Raw genomic sequence first — 21917 nt, 5'->3', positions numbered from 1 at the left:
GGAAATACCCATTATTTGGAAAACCCTAGGTCTCAAGCATTCGGGATAACAGGTCTCATATTAGAAGTCACAGAGGAGTTCCATGACCACATAAAGGCCAAAGGTCGAGTGTATTATTACAGGTCCTGGAATGCCTCGTGACTTTTCATATCCAAACACTTTACTATAGGGAGTACATTATTTATCATAATACTCAGAAATTACACCACGGATCACCGATTATAACTGATGACATCACCAAGCACTATATATATATATATATATATATATATTAAAATATTGTATTGTAAAATAATATAATATATAATATAATATATTGTAAAATATAGGGATGCTAAAAGTCACCAAGTTTCCCTGACCATATAAGGGTACAAGGGTGAAGGCCGAGTGTTTTTATACAGTCATGGAACGCCTAGGTGACTTCTAATACCCTCACAGTTTACAGCAGGGGGCATATTAATTATGGTAATACACAAGTTTCAGTGACAGAAATGACATCACTTAGCACTGATTATAACCGATGACATCACTAAGCACCGTTTATAAGGATATCATTTACAGGACAGTCATAGCTCTTGTGTATTATACGATCGTCAGGTTATCATTTTGTTGTGTTTATTAAATAGCTTGGCTAGTTAGTCTGTCTAATATGCTCTCAGCTGTGTTTGAGTCAGAGTGTAGAGTGTATTCCCACACATATCATGCTCGGTGCCTGTCCCACATTGTGGGTGTGATTACAGACAGGCTGTGTGCTCAGAACTATTCTGCTTGTTCTTATATATATATATGTGTGTGTGTGAATTGAGGGGATCTCCAGAGTGATTTTGCGGCTGTACATCCACAAGCTGCAGCCTCCTAGTCAGCTCGCAGCTCTCCCTCCCTCTCTTTGGCTGCTGCTGCCTGCACTCTACCTCTCGCCCTGTCTCTCTTCCGCTCTCTCTCTCTCTCGCCCTCTTACTGTGAGCTGCTGATTATTGTTATTATTCACTCTCGCTCTCTCTCTCTATTGCATTGCTACTGACAAGCATTTGCCTGCGGGGGTGGTTTTCATCAACTCTAGTCTATTGTCAGCAAAGGAAATTGTAAGAGAACGGCAGCAGCAGTGGCAGCAACAGCAGCAGCAGCAGAAACCCTTCTCTTCTTCAGCAGCAGCAGCAGCAGCAACATCTTGGAATTGCCTTGCCTGGAAACAGAGACATCTATCTGGCTCTATTTTTATTTTATTTTTTTAAATATTTCATTAAATATTGAACTGGGGGGTAAAAAGGGCTGCTTTCCCAGGGATTTATTTCATGGGGATGTGTTCAAGGCAAGAGAGGATTCAGAAAGATATTGACATTGTAATCCAAAAGTGCAAGGCGGAAAAGGACTGCCTGTTTTCAGGTGAGTTACCCCAGCTTTTTATTTGGGGTTGGGGGGAATTGGGAAATGGGGACAGATACGTGGGCCGAGGCTTGCTGAGAAACTTAAGCTGTCCCTCTTAATATTCAAGTATTGTTCTAACGTACAACAGTAAAGCACATTGGACACCAAATATTGTATATTAAGAGAGCATTTTGATAGGGGTAGATGAACAGGTGGAAGGCACCAAATGCCGTCCCATAGTAAAATCAGGTAGGGGTATTGTAGCATGGGGAATATGCACTGAAATGATTATATGTCAATATGGAAAGCATTGGAATAAATATTTGTCCCTGCTGAGATCAGATAAATAGACATATAAGCCTGAGATGTCTAATTGCTGCTGTGGAACTACAGCTCCCAGCATCCATGGACAGCCAAAGGTTATTAATGGATGCTGGGATCAGTAGTTCAACCGGGGTCATGGGTTGGAAATGAGGGCTTAGGAAATGTTTAACTGGCCTCATACAATCCCCCTTCCTCCATCATGCTTGCCTTTGCGTATTGGTTGCAGTAGATGGGAAGGGGGAAGCTATGCCGGTGGATTCTCCCTTTTGTACATTGGGTTCTTCAGCGAGACTACTGGTCAGCTGTGCCGCTGCATCCACTGGCAAATGAAATCCCTCCGGTTGCCATGGCATCCTTGCACTTGTTGAAACGGGGGTTTTCCTGCAGCTTCAACGTCCAGAACCTGCTGACATCATCACTAGGGAAACGGGGAGGGTGGGTGTAAGACTGGGGAGAGGCCACACAATACCCTGTCATCTAATAATTCATTTTATTTCCCTAGATTTCAGATACTCGGACTCCACATTCACCTTTACTTTCCTAGGCGGCTCCAAAAGGTATTTTCCCTTTAAACGAGTTCCTCCATGTTATGCATTTGGTTGTGTTGCCATGGTGTTAGTTCTTCTCAGGTTGCTGCGTGAAAGCAAAACAAGGGATATGTTAAGCTAATTGTATTAACCACTCAAGCTGTCCAAGGTAATGTTAAGGATAGGAATACTGCCCAGTCCACATCATATTTTGCCTAAGGAACTTCTCAATAATTATCTTTATTTAACACTTAACACTATTTAACACAGTAGCATCAAGGGAGTGTGACTGTGGGATAGCAGGTATAGTAGGGAGAGATGGTGCCTATAGTAACAGTGGGATAATAGTCTCTGGGAAGGGAGTGTGACTGTGGGATAGCAGGTATAGTAGGGAGAGATGGTGCCTATAGTAACAGTGGGATAATAGTCTCTGGGAAGGGAGTGTGGCTGTGGGATAGCAGGTATAGTAGGGAGAGATGGTGCCTATAGTAACAGTGGGATAATAGTCTCTGGGAAGGGAGTGTGACTGTGGGATAGCAGGTATAGTAGGGAGAGATGGTGCCTATAGTAACAGTGGATAATAGTCTCTGGGAAGGGAGTGTGACTGTGGGATAGCAGGTATAGTAGGGAGAGATGGTGTCTATAGTAATAGTGGATAATAGTCTCTGGGAAGGGATTGTGGCTGTGGGATAGCAGGTATAGTAGGAAGAGATGGTGTCTATAGTAACAGTGGGATAATAGTCTCTGGGAAGGGATTGTGGCTGTGGGATAGCAGGTATAGTAGGGAGAGATGGTGCCTATAGTAACAGTGGGATAATAGTCTCTGGGAAGGGAGTGTGACTGTGGGATAGCAGGTATAGTAGGGAGAGATGGTGCCTATAGTAACAGTGGGATAATAGTCTCTGGGAAGGGAGTGTGACTGTGGGATAGCAGGTATAGTAGGGAGAGATGGTGCCTATAGTAACAGTGGGATAATAGTCTCTGGGAAGGGAGTGTGGCTGTGGGATAGCAGGTATAGTAGGGAGAGATGGTGCCTATAGTAACAGTGGGATAATAGTCTCTGGGAAGGGATTGTGGCTGTGGGATAGCAAGTATAGTAGGGAGAGATGGTGCCTATAGTAACAGTGGGATAATAGTCTCTGGGAAGGGAGTGTGACTGTGGGATAGCAGGTATAGTAGGGAGAGATGGTGCCTATAGTAACAGTGGGATAATAGTCTCTGGGAAGGGAGTGTGACTGTGGGATAGCAGGTATAGTAGGGAGAGATGGTGCCTATAGTAACAGTGGGATAATAGTCTCTGGGAAGGGAGTGTGGCTGTGGGATAGCAGGTATAGTAGGGAGAGATGGTGCCTATAGTAACAGTGGGATAATAGTCTCTGGGAAGGGAGTGTGACTGTGGGATAGCAGGTATAGTAGGGAGAGATGGTGCCTATAGTAACAGAGGGATAATAGTCTCTGGGAAGGGAGTGTGACTGTGGGATAGCAGGTATAGTAGGGAGAGATGGTGCCTATAGTAACAGTGGATAATAGTCTCTGGGAAGGGACTGTGACTGTGGGATAGCAGGTATAGTAGGGAGAGATGATGCCTATAGTAACAGTGGATAATAGTCTCTGGGAAGGGAGTGTGGCTGGGGGACAGCAGGTATAGTAGGGAGAGATGGTGCCTATAGTAACAGTTGATAATAGTCTCTGGGAAGGGAGTGTGGCTGTGGGACAGCAGGTATAGTAGGGAGAGATGGTGTCTATAGTAACAGTGGAAATACTGTAGAAGCCTCTTCTAAATGAATATGAATATTAGATATACTAGCAACTGAAAGACTATAGTTTGGATCGTTTCCATAAATAACAGGATCCTGCAGTGTATGCTTTGTCCTTCTGTAGGCCCCACACCAACAAGTACAACCTTGCCTAGCAACCAGATTATATATGAGCACAGACTGACAGGTGTCATATTTACAGTGGGGTGTATTTTTGCACCACGCTGGTCTCAGGCACAAATCATTGCAGTTACACAATGGATTGTGCCCTTTGATGTGTGCAATGTAGTTTATAGCCAGTACATGGGCATCCACTGGCACGGCCCTACTTATCTTGTTACTGACAAAGCACAAGGCAGGAATACAAGAGGAGGAAAAGGGATCCCTGTACTTACCTTACTTGCTAGCATAGGGTGGCACAAGGCACATAGTGCAGCTGACTTTATCCATGGGTGCAGGCAAGTCTGAGAACTGGGGGGGTGAGGGTCACCTGCTTTAGGCTGAAGGCCCATATGCACCACTGAGATCAACTGCAAAATTGCTTAGATTGTCACTCTAGAACATGCTACAATTGTATTTAAGATATAAAATATAAGAAACCCAAGTCTGTTTGGAAGGGTTAAGAACTGTGGTTGTAAAGAGGTTCGAGGCATCTGAGGCTGCACAATCGAAAGAGAATCATTTAGACCTCTGCCATTATGACGCACTTGAGTCACAGGCTTGAATGCACCTATATGCATGAGCTAATTGATTCCACTCTATTCTGCACCAACAAGTATTCAGAGCTGGGTTTTAAAGCCTAGACGTTCCATATTTATGTGTTTAGCTCAAATTCAAAATGAATTACAAAAATGCACGTTGAACGCATAAAATTCGAATGTGAATGCAAAATATTGTTTTGATGGATTCAGAGTGCATTTCAATTTGTATACAATCGAATATGCTGTATAAGAACCCTTAGGGTCCCATGATTTGGTAAAATCCAGTTACCTAATGATGCTGTATTGTATCACAATATTATTTTTTACCTGTATTATGTACAGAACTCTGGAAAAAAGCAAAATGCTTTTGAATTGTACAAAGTGATACCTCTTAATCCAGAGAGCAGGCGCCCAATTAGTACTGACCTTTCCTTGTTTTTGCTGGGAACCCCACGGGAGAGTGGAGCATTTATGTTTCTTATTGTGGGAATACAAGGGGCAAGACAAAGTGGGATAAATGAAATAGAGTCATGACAAGGCCTAACAGGAAGCATGTACTTTGCACTTTTGACAGTCAGGATAAATATTTGCACTAAACAAGAATGTTATACAGTTATAGGACCTGTTATCTAGAATGCTCAGGACCTGGGATAAGGGATCTTTCCATAATTTTGATCTCCATGTCTTAAGCCTATTAAAATCATTTGAACATTAAATGAATCCAATAGGCTGGTTCTGTTTCCGCTCGGGACCTGGGGTTTTCTGGATAACGGATTTTTCCGTAATTTGGGTCTTCATGCCTTAAGTCTACAAGAAATTCATTTAAACATTAAATAAACCCAATAGGATTAATTATATCTTAGTTGGGATCAAGTACAAAGTACTGTTTTATTATTACAGAGAAATAGGAAATAATTTAAAAAAAATTAGATTGTTTGGATAAAATTAAGTCTATGGGAGACATCCCATAATTCAAACCTTTCTGGATAACGGGTTTCCAGATAACAGATCCAATACCTGTAATAGGAAGGAATTCTCCAAAGAATCCAACATTTAAGGTTAATGTAAATGAGCAATTCAGCATCTCTAGCATCATAATACATGTTTTCCATTTCAATAATGAAGCCATGGTTTTATGCTGTGATTTTAATCCATCGATCGAACGATTTTTCTTTGACCCAAAAAAGCTACCAAAGCCTATGGGGAAGTTCCCTATAGGCTAACACTGACTTCGGTAGCTTTTAGGTTGCGAACTAGGGGGTCAAAGTTTTTTCTTAAAGAGACAGTACTTCGACTATCGAATGGTCGAATAGTTGAACGATTTTTAGTTTGAATCGCTCGAATCGAAGTCGAAGAAGTCGAAGGTCGGAGTAGCCCATTCGATGGTCGAAGTAGCCAAAAAAAATTTCGAAATTGGAAGTTTTTTTCCTCTATTCTTTCACTCGAGCTAAGTAAATGGGCCCCTTAGAGTTGTCACCTTTTTCTGGAAAGAAAATACTGGCCTATCTGGATTTTTATCTTTCTTCCTTATTTATAATAAAGACTTAAAGGGATAATTTCGTGGGAAAAATTTTTTTTTTTTCAAAATGAATCAGTTAATAGTGCTGCTCCAGCAGAATTCTGCACTGAAATCCATTTTTCAAAAGAACAAACTGATTTTTTTGATATTTTATTTTGAAATCTGACATGGGGTTAGACATATTGTAAGTTTCCCAGGTGCCCCCTAGTTATGTGACTTGTCCTCTGATAATCTTCAGTCACTCTTTACTGCTGTACTGCAAGTTGGAGTGAAAAAAAACCCACCAAAACAAATTAAAAAAAATCGCAAAGCCTTTATTAAGAAATAACTTACCAAAACTCTGCTTCCGCTCCTCTTTAGAAAAGGCGACACGGCAATGATCCATCGTGCGGCGCTTGATTTCTCCTCCCTGGCTATCTCCTATTGGGAAGGAAGGGAGGAGAAATCGAGCGCCGCCCAATGGATCACCTTTCTGAGATTTTAAAGTTTAGGCAACAAATTTAGCAAGGTTCCAGTATTGGCCTGTTGGTCATTCTGGGGTAGAATAGGGAGAACATTTTCCATCAGGCCCAAGAAAAAGAAGTGAAACATATGTCTTTGTTTATATTGTGGCCAGTAGCAGCACAGAGGGGCTTTATGTGCTAGTATAGTTATTTTTTGTGTGTGGCATGTCATCGATGGAACTATTTTCCAGCAAGAACAGGTTTGACTTTGCGCAGGCACCTGGTTAGTCAGAATTTATAGGAACTTGCAGAAGATTATAGAATGGACGGATGTGCTGGTTTTCTTGTAACGTTTTCAATAATAAAACATAAAAACCCTTCGATGCATTTGTAATTTAATAAACAATGTTTCTTTCAGAATCAGACTTTATGGTATTGACTAGGAGTTATAGAGAGCAGGTGTTTCCAAAGAAGCAGCAGAACAAACATAAAATGATTTTCTGAAGCACAGTAGGATAATAACCACGCTCTAACTTCACTCCGGATATCAATAAGGTCATAACTAGAGCACAGCTGCTATGCTTAAAGCACTCTTAGATTGTTTATAATAAACAACAAACTGTATAACATGCTTGCAACCCTACAGAGCAGGAAAACATGGGCTTTCTTAAGCGTTACTTACTGATGGGCTCACACGCTGCATGGTTAAGTACTAAGTCATTTTTCACTTGACATGGACAAAGCCCAGATTACTTTCTTTTATTATCAAAATGATAGAAAAAGTTCAGTTCATCCACATTACTGGAAATCAGGGCTAAAGATTGGGTTGTTTATCATTAAACCATGTTCATTTGTCTACTTTCACACAAAACACAAGGGATGTGTTAACTGTCATTTATGGGAGATCTTATACATAGAAAGTATAATGCGGATATATTCTGGTCCCCTTGCAAAGAACAGTGGCTGCTTTTTTTTACTGCAGTTTCAATGTAACACAATATAACAATAGATGAGGTTGAGAAAAAACTTGCATTCAACACCAACACAACATTTTTTTGTAGGTGAAAATAGCCAAATGGATCTGTTAACTGATCCAGAGGAAGGTGAATTGAATTGATACAATAGTTGCTAATAGAAATATTTAAACCAAATGTAGCAAATTGTAACCGTTCAGAATTTGCTCCTGGATCACTGAGCAGCCACAATGAAACCCCCTGTAACAATCTTACCTGGTGGTCTAGTGGGTGGACGGCAGGGACGCCTGCTGTCCCCTCGGCGGGGAAGCCCGCCGCGTCGCTATGTAAGACCGCGCCACCCTGCTACTTCAGCGCCGGTTCCTTAGGGCGCGTGCGGTGCGCCTCTTCGAAATTTAAAGGTGCAGAAATTTGCCACGAAATTTGAACACTATTTAGGGCTCATTAGGGCTGTGGGACCTTGCCCATTACTGGTTTATCCTGTGGTGCTTTGAGCTTGTATTCTGATTCTGATCCTGATTCCTTGTTGTGACCCTGCCTGGCTATTGACGATTCTGAACTCTTGTATCCTGACCCTTGTCTGAAATCCGACTACCTCTTCTGCTTAATCCCTCTGATTGATCTCCTGGTTTTGACCCTTGCCTGCCTGACTTTGTTTGTTCTCTGCCTGCCCCGACCCGGCCTGATCTGACTACGATTCTGTCTACGCCTTGTACCACAACCTTCTGCCCAAAGTCTTTGCATTTAGTTGTGCCCTTTGCCTGTCCAGAACTCCTCGCCTTGCACCTCTCGTTATAAGACCTGTCGGCATCTGAGTAGCTCTTCCCGAGCCCAAAGGCGGCTGCTACAGGCAGAAGCATGAGACGAGACCAGGGTGCTTGGTATCTGTTCTGTATTTAGGGTGCCAACTTTGACACCCCCCGAGACACGAAAATTAAACTTCAATTTTAGGAAAACAGCAAAAAGTAAAAGATGGCAAGCAATTGAGAAAAAGATTTTGTTTTTGGTGAACAATCTGAAAATAACTCAACTGAAAAAAGTGTTTGGAAGGTGAACAACCCCTTTCAGGAAACGTTCACCAATATCCAATCACAATAGTTCCATTGAGCTATTCATGTAGGTGTTGAAACGCACACAGGTGTGAAATTGAGATCTGGTCACAATGGTTCCATAACGGCTGCATCACACCTTCAGCTAATACCTACCTGAATAGATCAGTGGAACTACCATTGACCATTGATAGTATTTATTTTTTTGTGCAATGTAAAAATGAAATTATCCCCACATACCAGACAAGCAGTGGAGGATTAGCAGCTGCTTTGTCTCTTGGCCCTGATCCCAAGCAGCACCCCTTGCCCCTCCCCCAGACACGCTCAAATAGACACATTGGTCAGTCAGAGGATTTTAATTTTTTTATTCTTTAAATTTAAATTTTTTTAGGCAAACAGGTTTGGGGAGGCTTAGCCTCCCTTAGCCTTAAAGGAGAAGGAAAGGTTAAAACTAAGTAAGCCTTATCAGAAAGGTCCATCTACATATACCAGTAAACCCCCAAAGTAATGCTGCTCTGAGTCCCCTGTCAAAAGATACACTGCATTTCTTTCCTTCTATTGTGTACACATGGGCTTCTATATCAGACTTCCTGCCTTCAGCTTAAACCTCATTGCCCTGGGCAAGAGCATGCTCAGTTTGCTCCTCTTCCCCCGCTCCCTCCCTTCTCTGTTGTAATCTGAGCCCAGAGCAGGGAGAGACTCAGGCAGGAAGTGATGTCACACCACATTAATACTGCAGCTCCTATCCTAAACAAACAGAGAGTTTCTAGAGCTTTTTACTCAGGTATGGTAAAACATTCTACAGAATAAATATTGCATTCTAGCTTGCACTATTGCAGCTAATCTATTGGCAATAAAATGGCTCCGTAGCTTTCCTTCTCCTTTAATGAAAATCCGCCTAAGTTTGAATCCCCTCCAGTGGAAACCTCTCAGGGAAGAAAATAGCCTGAGTCTCTTTCTTGTCATCTTCAGTGTTCTAACTTCCCATTACTTCTCCTCGGTGGAGCAGAAGATCCTCTTCCTAAGGTGGCCTGTGTATCTCACAATCTCCTTGGATTGTGCTATGATAAAACTGAATATAGAAATGGAGAGGGGTTGCACACTCAATGAGACTTAGTAGACAAAGGTGGTATTAAAAAAAATGTATTTTATAGTAAATGGCAAAAACATTTTTTTTTACATCAGACAGGCTGGTATATCAAATACAACAGTATTAGCAGAAATATATAAATACCACCAAGTAACAAGATCAAGGCAAAAAGAGACACACAGGGGGAAAAAATGAGAATGAATGTTTTGGCACTAAAGCCTTTGTCAAGGGGAATTCTATGATAAAACTGACTCCCACTACCTTTTTATCTTATTCACTGGGTTCCTGGCACTTTCCTTATGCAGAGCATTAATGTTGGTGCCGGGCCATGTATTTACAAATATACAACAGTATTTACAGGCTGGGCAACCAATCAACAAGCCTTTAAATACTGTTGTATGTTTGTAAATACTCAAGCCTATGATTAAGTGTCAGACCAACAAAACGTTGGTCTGATCTATACGTGAGTTACCAGTGTGCCCAGCACCAACATTTATTCTCTGCATATGGATTGTCCGCTCCTTTGAGCTGAGGGCCTGGGGCTGGAGCACCTGGGCCATGTTTCTATTTTGGTGAGTTATTCTACGGCATCGGATTTGATTTATGCTTAAAAATGCTTTTGGTTCAGACTTTCCTGGCACTTTCCTAGCATGTTTGGTCACCTTAGGGCTTAAAAGTTCATACTAGAGCCTTATTCTCCAGGCTCCCAGCACACCCACCCCTTGTACTTGGCAGAAACCAAACATAGTGAGCCGCGTACTCCTCCCCACTTATAAAAAGTTCAAGAACTTCCTGCAAAACATTTAGGCCAATGGGAAGCCTCCCTCCCATAGAGCATAGACACAAGACTTCCCGGGGAGGATTGATCCTTTGGGTCCCCTACATTAGTTGTTTTTTTGAGATGTCCACCTTCCTTTCTGAAAAAAAGCACTAGGAAGATACACTGTGCAGATTGTTAGTGACATTATTTTGCTAAGAAGGAACATTATGCAGATCAGTGGTGCAACTAGTCACCGGTGGGCCCTAGTGCAGGATGTGTAATCTTCCTCCCCAAAATCTACACCCCTGGTAATTACACCACTGTTGCAGACTGTAAGCATCAAACTGAAGGTTTTTACTCTGCATTTAATTAAAGATATATAGCCTAAAGTATTTTTTATATTTCTGCAGATACAGCAGGCAAAGTTCAAAATTGCACCAATGCAAATGACATTTATAAGCAACATAAGCTATAATGAATTCCAATTTTCTGCAAAGAGAGTGGCTGTTAAACTTGGTGCACTCTTAACAGTATTGGATGATTTAACACCTCTGAATAATAAAAACACTACATGCCATACATAACAATGGCCTGGGATTGTGTGGTTCCAATTTGATTAAAAAAAGTTAAAATACCCCAAAACCTGACACTTTGCCCCCGAGACTCCCTCTCCATTCTAAGGTGGAGTCTAATTCTCTGCACTCAACTGTCTGTCACAACTACAGTATTCATCTAGTTACTGTAGCTTTGAAAGTCAGCCCGACCCAATGGCAGTGCACAGGAGATACTTGATGACAAACTGACTATAAAGGTAGGACCAAGGCAAACAAATAACATACTGTATTTACAAAAGGGCTCAATTTCAGTTTTTTTAGACCCTCTCCTATTCATCTATCAAGCTGACTTTTAACCTACTTCCTGCTTACTAAATTAAGCCCTATAAACCAGACAGCAGTTAAAATTAAAGTGGACCTGTCAACCAGACACAAAAAGATGTATAATAAAAGTCCTTTTCAAATTAAACATGAAATCCAATTTCTATTTTTTATTAAAGCATTCATAGCTGTTGTAAGGTCATTTAAATATCTCAGCTGTCAATCAAATATTGTCTGCCCCTCCTCTATGCCCTGGGCAGACAATTACTTTCACTTTCCATTCAGCACTTCCTACATGTCACTGCTCTCCCCACATTCCCCCAGTTCTCTTCACCATTTAATTGTGTAGCCAGGACATGGGGATGGACATCAGGTCCCCCATTCTGGTGCACAAACAAGATTCTGAGATGATACAAGGCTTGTCTTAATAACTGTGTCCGCAAAATGGCTACTGCCTGCTTGTTATAATTATGAATTCCCAGACTGGAGGAAACAAGATTCAAATAATTTATATTGTGTAATTAAAGTTCATTTTGCTTGATTGATGTGATAAAATATGATTATGAATATTTTATTTTGGTGACGGGTCCCCTTTAAGAATTTTGGAGATATAGAACAAAAATTTAATTATTTGAACCAGAAAGACTGATTGCAGAATGCCTTTGAATATTCAAAGCTAATTTTAACGTGAATTAGGCTTTTTGCAAGAAAAAATAACTAATTTCCCTTAGGGCCTGTAAACGCTATATTGAAATATTAAGACTCAAAGAAAAATAATCTGTAATAGTATATTTTTAATGTATGTGTAACTATTTATATAGTGCTACCAGGATATGTATTACAGCTACCCAAACCGCAATCAACTGGTGATTTAAGATTTCGTTTTACAGTAGGGTTTTACTGTAAAAGAAAGTGCCCAGGTCTAGTAACCCATGGCAACTAATCAAATGTTTGTTTTAAAGCACCTGAATAGTGTAACTAGGGCTTACTAGAAATGTAGCACACATTTTACCTTTTTTTTGTTACATTACTCTCACAGTGTTTATTAATAAATGTTAATTTTTGCCTCAGTCAAAACAATATTGTTGGGATTTATAGTCTTTAGTTGAGATCTTTATGTGTTTTGTCTCATGTCTTTTTATACCTCCATACCTAATGGGTGGCTGGCTTTAGGGTTATGTACTACATTAAGGGGCCCATTTATTAAACCTCAGTTTTTTCTGGTTGAGGTTTTTAGGGGTGGGGGGAAACTACAATTTTTAGAGATTTATTATATCCCAAAGCTGCTAAAAATCTGAATCCAAAAATAGTCCTTCTCAAACCTGTTGAGGTCATGTAAATGTCAATGGAAGATGTCCCTGAAGTTGTTTTCTGACATCATGATCTGCGCTTGATAATCTGAAAAATTCTGGGTTTTCGTCTAATAACCTGAAAAAGACAAGTTTTCACAGCGGCAACTTGATACGTTTTCAGAGCATCGGTCATGTGATTCGAATTGACGCTCGATTTTTGTCGTATTGTTTTGTCGCTGGAAGGGAGTTTGGTCAGATTTGTTTTCATAAAAAAATTATATTAATATGAGTTTTAGTAAATGTGCCCTAGGAGTAAATGCTTGGCCAACTCCTGACACAGCTGATTGCTGCACCTACACCAAAGGGGTTATTTAATAAACTCGGAATGCAAAAATCATGAAAAATTTTAATTTTTCAGAATTTTTTAAACCCAGAGGATGGAAAGTCTGAATCTGAAAATGCGGCATCTCAGACCTGTCGAGGTTGCATTGATTTTTTGATATGCGCTGGGTTTTGTGCAATACCCCAAAGTTTTCAGCAAAAAGCATAAGAAATCGGAGTTTTCGGGTGAAAAATCTGAAAAAAAACCTGTGAAAACAGATGAAAAATCTGAAAAAATTTGGAAAACCTGATTTTTTTCCCACAAAGCTAGTTTTCAAGAAAATGTAATAATAAATAGGTATTAAAAAACCCGAGCGGATTTGATCAGAATTTGTAGCAGAAAATATTGAGGTAAATGCGGACTTTGATAAATAAGCCCCCCAAGTGGATCAAAGCCATTTAAGAACAACTTTGGCTGTGCCAGGAGATTGTCAAGGACATGATTCTAACGACCATGTTCCTAATGTAAAAAAAATACCCCCCTGCTGCCAGGCACTTGCCCCCACTAGGAATTAAAAGAGGGGCACAGGCCTTTACTTGACATCTGCCTTGACATTCTAAAATTATGTTTGTGCTACATATGCTACAGTATAAGTCTGCTAAATGCAAAATAAATAAAAGGAGTAAAGTTTGCTCAGAACCCTGCAAACATTTGATCAGTAAATGCTACCAGCTGATCAGTTTCTGTTGGGGACTCTATCTATTGTAAACTTTATGATATTAACGCTTGGGCTTCATTTACAAAGTATGAGGCAGAGTGAAAGTGCAAAAAATATATACAAAGCTGTGTCTTTTGCTCTCTGCATCCTACACATAAGTTTGCACCGTAAGGAGCAGGTCTTTGCAGTCAAGGTTGAAACACAAATACCTGCACCTCTCCCATGGATACAAGTCTATATTCATGAGGGGTAGGCTGGGTTGGAACATCCCTTGTATGCACCCTAACCTGCAAGCTATTCAGACATGCCACAAAGGGAGCACCAAGGGTGCAAACATAACACATCCCTGTACTTACTGCCAGTCTGTAAACTACTTGCACCCATGTTGCTGCTTTGTGCATCAAATCAGCTCTCTGGATTTAATCAGATTGAGGAAAAACTTGATAAAATCAAGCAAAAACCCAAATTGTGCATTTTTTTCGGATTTTTCCCCTAAATTGCTTGATTTTGTTTCGGCTTTTCCCCCCGAAAAGCCTGAATTTTTCAGATTTTTTTCCAGAAAATTCCAAAACAGTCAGATTTTTGGGCTAATTCCAGAGCAGACCACAGAAACTTCCACATAGGATAGGGACATCTCGCATTGACTTATATAAAACTTCGGCAGGTTTGAGATGGCGGATTTTCAGATTCAGACTTTTTGCAGCCTCAGGTATAGTAAATCTCGAAAAAAAAAAATTTCACTAGAAATACGGATTTTATAGTAAAAAAAACTCAAATTTTTCTAGTTTTTAACATTTGGACTTTAATAACTAACCTCCTTATAATAAAAAAGACATACTGTATCTAGGTAAAAATATTTAGCATCAGGGCACCTTGCACCATCAGAGATAGCAATTAGGAGGGAGTGCCTGCGATACCACCGTACACATTCACACAGTATATATAGTATTTTTAAAGCTTATTTTCATTTATTTCCAATGATACCCCCCAATAATAATGTATAGTGATGGGCGAAACTCCCGCGAAAATTAGGCGACATCATAATATTTTGGACACGCGTCCGAAAAGTCGCTCGCATCAAAATCACAGAGCGTCACGAATATTCAGACCCCCATTAATTTTAACGCCGGCGTCAAAATTGACGCAAGCGACTTTTCGGACACGCGCTCAAAATTGACACCGGCGTCAATTTTCAAGCTTCACTAATTTTTAGCGCAGTTTTCGCTGTCTTGTGAATTCCGCAGGAAAATCGCGAATTTTTCGGCGAAGCGCAATGGGAGAAATTTGCACATCACTAATAATGTACTGAAGTTTTTATTTTATTTTGATTCGTGAAGCTGATTCACCAGTGTAGTAGTAGAGCCCTCTTAATGACTGCACAGACATATATTATTTACTTACAGGCAGATTCCAGTTCTATTTAGGAACTACATTTATAGATTTTCTCTTCCCACCTTTCTTTGCTGTGCTATTCTTGCAGTTAGTAATACTGCTTTAAAAGGTCAAGAAAATGTGTCACTGCAAAGTATTTCTACATTATCTACATCATTCACGCTTGCTGAGACAGACCGAGGTATCCGACCACAGCCTGACCCCCCTCTCAAATATAATTAGTTCAAATGAGACTCTCCATGAACCTTCAAGAGTAAAAAATGTATCCCCTAGCCAGTCATTACTAATTCTATTGGGAGGATGGGTTGGATTGCAGGTGGCAAATTCTGTATAAAGTTCAATGGAAATCACTGCATTTTGGTGTTACTTGCTTTATTAAAGGTTGACTAAAGCTAAAGTAGGGGTAAGTTGGAAATGCTACATTTATGCTATTGGCTTCAAAACCCTTTAGCAAAGAAGCTCAATAATTTTAAAGATGCCCCAGTAGATTTCCATCTTCTTCTACAGTATATAAATAACTATATAAATTGTATATGCCCATATATATATATATATGTAATATAAGTCAGATACAAGCCTGATTAATTCAAATTCACATTACATGGCAGCTCAGAAATCAGTGAATTCTGCATCAGAATTTATTAAACAACCCTGTTAGCTTCTATGGCAGAAATATCTGATTTTCTGCTTGATGATTTCTGAAGATCCCCAACACTTAGGTTCTTAACAGAAGCCTAGAGCACACTGAGCATGTGCAGCGTCAATGACACTATACCGATGTCCTAACTTGATCCAAGATGGCCAGCTCCTATGGCCAGATCTATATTGTTATAGGATAGCTAAACCTCTCTGCTGGTACAGTAAGTAGCATTTGTAGTCATTTTTAGGCTTTAATTATTATTACATTAGACCCCCTTTACATCAGGCAAACTGTGTGTTTTCCTGGAATTTACATTGTTTTGGCTCAGTCCCCTGAGAAATGTCAAACTGAAGTTCAACTGTATTCATATTACATATATATATAAAGATCCAACATATTCAGCAGTGCTGTCATAAAAAAAAAACAACCAATAACTGGTGATGGGCGAATAAATTCGCCTGTCACGAATTTGTGCCGAATTTCTGAAAATTCGCTGGCGAAAGTTTGCCTGCCTCAAAAAAATTTTGCAGCGCTTCCAAAAAGATGCTCACGTTAAAATCGCAGCGCGTCAACACTATTCCTGGCGCGAAATGTGGAAATTCACAGTGAATTTATTCCCCCATCAGTAATCACTAAGCATAACATGTGACATCACTAAGTGGCATTTAAGGATATGGGGAGGGTTCTTTACTAAAATCTGAATTTATCTAATTATTTTAATAAAAAAATCAGGGCCAAACTCTAATACCCGATATTACCTTATTTATTATTAAAAAAGCTTGATTTAATCGGTTCGGGAAAAACTAGAAAAAATCTAATGAAAATCCAAATCGTACTTTTTTTTAGGGTTTTTCCCCGAATCGCTTGGTTTCGGATTTTTGGCCGAAAAGCCAGAAATGTTTTTTCTGCCTAATTCCGGCAGAGACCATAGAAATTTCCAAATAGGATAGGGACCTCTGCCATTGACTTATACACAACCTCGGCAGGTCTGAGGTGGTGGAATATCGTATTCAGGCCTATTGCAGCATCGGGCTTTAATAAATCTCTGAAAAAAAAGAAAAATTTCAGTTTTGCCCCAAAAAGCCCGACCACATTAATTCTGAGTTTAGTAAATAACCCCCCCAACTGTATGTTTTAGTAAATTATCAAGGATATTATTATTATTATTATTATGATTATTATTATTATTATTATTTAAGGATACTTATATCTTGTACACTACACAGAACGCTGTGATAATAACTCATGTGTGCTCTCCTACTGTGATTCTTGTGAGTTTGTTCAGTTGTACAAACAAGCCCATGAGTCATTCATTTTCAGGACGATTATTGCCAGTAGAAGGCTCAGCTCAAAAGAAATACATTTCCTGCAAAGAGAAAGTAAAAATAAATCTTTCCTTCTGAAGCTGAAACGAGACTTTGTGGAATGCAGTGTCTCCTTTTTGTATTTTATGAAAGTGGAAAATATGGGCTAAGAGATTAAAGTGACCATTGGATATAACAGTTCAGGTACTTGTAACTTTTGTCAAAAAAATATTTTTTGCTGCAATCTAAAACATTGCATCTTCTTAGGGTAAGTTCACACGAGGAGATTCGGGGAGATTTTGTCACCTGGCGACTAATCGCCTCGTCTTCTGAGCGACAATCTCCCCGAACTGCGTCAGCGTTTTTTCCCATAGGCTATAATGAAAAGTCGCCTGCGCTAATGCACACGCGGTGATTCGTTTTCCATAGTCGCCTGAAGTTGCCTTGTGTAAACTATCCCTAAAAGGGGTTGTTCACCTGCCAACACTTTTGTTTATTCAGTTGTTTTCAGATTGTTCATCAGAAATAAAGACTTTTTCAAATTGCTTTCTGTTTTCTATTTGCGACTGTTTTTCTAATATTAAAGGGGTAGCTCACCTTTGAGTTCACTTTAAGTATGGTATAGAACGGCCAATTCTAAACTACTTTTCAATAGGTCTTCCTTATTTATTTTTTATAGTTTTTGAATTATTTGCCTTCTTCTATTAAATATTTCCTGCTTTCTAATGGGGGTCATTGACCCCAACACATGCTCTCTAAGACTACAAATGCATTGTTAATGCTACTTTTTATTACCCATTTTTGTATTTAGTCTCTCTCCTATTCATATTTCAGTTTCTTATTCAAATCAATGCATGGTTGGTAGAGTAATTTGGACCCTAGCAACCAGACTGATGACATTGCAAACTGGAGAGCTGCTGAATAAAAAGCGAAATAATTAAAAAATCGCAAAAACTAAAAAAAAAAATGAAATCCGATTGAAAATTGTCTCAGAATATCACTCTATACATCATACTAAAAGTTCATTTAAAGGTGAACAACCCCTTTAATTTTTCACCTTCTTACTTCTTTCTAAAGCAGCCCTGGGAGGGGGGGTCGCCGACCCTGTAAACTGTTTAAATTGATACATTTAGTTGATACATTTCTTATTGTTGTTCCTGCTGAGCAGAATCCCCGAGTTTCATTACAGACAGCTAATAATATTTCACAGATGCTGCTGAGAAATGTATCAACTAATGGAGCAAATTGTAACAGTTTAGAATCTGCACCTGAATTACTGAACTGCCAGACTGAAACACCAGAGTCAGGGACATTCGACTTTAAATTTAGGGGGTTATTTATCCAAGTCCGAATTTTTCTCAATATTTTCTGAAAAAAACTCAGACCAAATCTGCACAGGTTTTTTGGGCTTAATTATTAATACACTTTCCCGAAATTTTGTTTGCGGGAAAAAATCCCAAAAAATTTCACCCAGAAACTGAAAATGTTGCCAAACATAAAACTAAGAAAACCTCGGGGTACTGCCAAAAACCCAGCGCACATCAAAAAATCCTTGGGACTTCTCCCATTGATTTATATGCAACCTCAACAGGTCTAAGATGCTGGATTTTCCGATTCGGACTTTTCCATTCCCAAGGTTTAATAAATTCCAAAAAATTTGTGATTTTTAAAAGTCTGATTTTATAAAAAAAAAAACACGACTTTTTCGTGACTTTTGCATTCGGAGTTTAGTAAATAACCCCCTTAGATTTTGGAAAAAATAAAACATGGAAAACAATTGAAAAAAAAGTCTTTATTAATGTTGAACAATCTGAAAACAACTGAACAAAAAGTGATTGGAAGTTGAACAACCCCTTTAACATTTCTACTAAGCCTGATTGAAATGCTGGAGTTTTCAGATACCTTAAATGGGTTGTTCATCTTTAAATGAATTTTTAGTATGATGAAGAAAGGGATATTCTGAGACATTTTGCAATTGGTTTCATTTTTTATAATTTGTGGCTTTTGCGTTTTTTATCTTTTTTTTTCTCCAGTTTGCAATTTCAGCAATTTGGTTGCTAGGATCCAAAATATCCTAGCAACCATGTACTGCTTTAAATGAGAGACTGGAAAGTGAATAGGAGAGGCCTGAATTGAAAGATGAGTAATAAAAAGTAGCACTAACAATCTATTGGTAACCTTTTTGTCGTTTAAGGGGCAGATTTATCAAGGGTCGAATTTCGAAGTAAAAAATACTTTGAATATCAAATTCAAACTTTTTTCTTCGAATTTGGGTATTCTGCGGTCGAAGTAAAATCGTTCGATCAAACGATTTTACTTTGACTTCAAAAAACTTAGAAAAATGCTGGAGAAGGTCCCCATAGGCTAAAATAGCATTTCGGCAGATTTAATTTGGCAAAGTATTGAAGTCGAAGTTTTCTTTAAAGAGACAGTACTTTGATTATCGAATATTCGAATATTCAAACTATTTTACTTTGATCAAATTCGAAGTAAATTTGAAGTAGTAATTACCTGGAATTTCGAATTTTTTTTACTTCGAAAATTCCCTCGAATTCACTTCAACCCTTGATAAATCTGCCCCTAAATGTCAGTGGTCCCCATTTGAAAGCTGGAGAGAATCATAAGAAGAAGGCAATTCATTCAAAAACAATAAAAAAATAAATAATGAAGGCCAATTGAAAAATTGCTTAGAATTAGCCATTCTATAACATACTAAAAACTAACATGAAGGTGAACCAGCCCTTCAAATTTGCAAGACAAAAAATCATGTCTAAACACAGTAGATAACAGGAACACCGTGTTCAGGGAACAACACACCTACTAAACCACTCGTAGGTAAAGCAGGTGGAAGTAGTGAAAAGAGAGAGAGCGAGAGATAGAAAGAGAGAGAGAGAGAGAGAGAGAGAGAGAGAGAGAGACACAGAAGTACATTTTTGGGAGTGGATATTAGGCAATATTAAGGAACAGATGAAAAGAGAAGATGCCTTTCTATACAGATCAATGTTTCTTAAAGGGAAATGAACATTTAAAATAAGCTTCATCACACTGAAATACATTTTCTTAATGAAATCTATTCAAAATTCTGACCCTTTTCTGAAATAATCAAGTTACTCTCCCACTCTCAGCTTCTGTCTCTCTTCATTCTCTCTTCGTGAAGGAGTTGGATGTCTGATTTTGAATGACAGATCTAAAATAAATTTTAGGGGGGGGGCTGCTTTTGTCTAGAAGATGTAGAAGAAATCCTGCCTCTCTACATGCAGAATTTGTGCCAAATTTAGTTATTTAGTTAAAATCTGACACCCAACTGCTGCATGAAGACAGAGTGAAGAGAAACAAATACTGAGAGAGGAATAGTAAAGATAAACTTGATTATTTCAGAAACTTTACATCATTTTTAATTGATTATATTAAAAAAAAACTATTATTTCAGAATGATGAAGCTAATATTACATTTTAAACTTGATGTAAAAGTTCCCCTTTAAAGTGGTTGTACACCTTTAGGTAGCAAAAGAACAGTAGCAAAAGAAAAAAAAAAGCATCATTGTGTGCTCCTAAATTATTCACAGATTTAAAATAAACAAAACAGAAAAAGAATATTAAAGGGGTGGTTCACCTTTCAGTTAACTCTTAGTATGTTATAGAATGGCCAATTCTAAACATCTTTTCAGTTGGCCTTCATTTTTTATAGTTGCCTTCTTCTTCTGACTATTTCCAGCTTTCAAATCGATGTCACTGACCCCATCTAAGAAACAAATGCTCTGTAAGGCTACACATTTATTGTTATTACTACTTATTATTACTCGTCTTTATATTCAGCCCCTCTCCTATTCTTATTCCAGCGTCTTATTGAAAACTATGCATCGTTGCTAGGGTAATTTGGGCCCTAGCAACCAGATTGTTGAAACTGGAGGACCGCTGAATAAAAAGCTAAATTACTCAAACACCACAAATAATAAAAAATAAAAAACAATTGCAAATTTTCTCAGAATATCACTCTCTACATCATACTAAAAGTTAAATAAAAGCTGAACAACCCCTTTAATAACTACGTGACTAGTTCTGGAAATTGTATATAGGGAAGTCTTTATAATACACAAAAGCCATGAATATGCTGTAAATTATATCCTTATAAACGGTGACAAGTGATGTCATCAGTTATAAACGGGGAGTAGTGATGTCATTTCTGTCACATGACTCACTAAAACTTTTGTATTATAATAAATAAAGTAGCCCTTGTTGGAAAATTAGAATTAACCTCGGAGTTCCATGACCTCCATAGAACTCCTCGTGACTCATAATATCCTTATATTTTACAATAGGGGGTACTTTATTCACTATATATTGTATATTTATATATATGTGTATTTCAGTGCATGGGACATACTGTATACTTGATTTTGGATATTGACAGATGCTTTGGCCCCTGTGGATAACTCATATGCATTATCTCACTGCCCTTTACTTAAGGATTGTGGTTTTACATCTACATTGTATGTGGATATGAGACTGTTTCAATGTGGAATTAAGTCGTAAATATGTTAAATCACTGTTTATATACCACTTCCAAAAAACATTCAGCGGTGGGATTAGCAAATAGATTCTTGATGATGTATTTACAGTCTGTTTGGGATTTAAAGCCTGCTGCCGGGTCGCAGAACGGAATAGCTGCTAGTGAAATATTTATCAGGCGAGACCAAGTGGTTAATTCCAATTGTGCAGGCTCAAGGAGTGGTTGAGATGTAATGCCACTGATTTTCAAGTGATTGATCTGCATTCCAGACCCACTGACACTTTAACATTTGTGAAGCCAGCCAAGTGCATTCGTCGGCTAATGTAGGAGATTTTTTCTTTTCTTTTTTAGCTGA

At 38.8% G+C, this 21917-nt stretch overlaps 1 protein-coding gene across 1 annotated transcript in view; it reads left to right on the top strand.

Annotated features, from left to right (window-relative positions):
• Positions 1-945: 945 nt before the first annotated feature.
• parp8.L (poly(ADP-ribose) polymerase family member 8 L homeolog) overlaps positions 946-21917 on the top strand; it is a 193380-nt gene continuing 172408 nt past the window's right edge. Inside the window, exons 1-2 of the mRNA XM_041569417.1 lie at positions 946-1383; positions 2192-2246. Coding sequence (XP_041425351.1) covers positions 1293-1383; positions 2192-2246 — 146 coding nt within the window. The 5' untranslated portion in view covers positions 946-1292. The remainder of the gene's footprint in view (positions 1384-2191; positions 2247-21917) is intronic.

This window comes from Xenopus laevis, chromosome 1L (genome assembly GCF_017654675.1).
Source record: "Xenopus laevis strain J_2021 chromosome 1L, Xenopus_laevis_v10.1, whole genome shotgun sequence".
NCBI classification, from domain to species: domain Eukaryota; kingdom Metazoa; phylum Chordata; class Amphibia; order Anura; family Pipidae; genus Xenopus; species Xenopus laevis.
The sequence above is the reverse complement of the archived record's forward strand: the minus strand, read 5'-3'. Positions and strand labels throughout refer to the sequence as shown.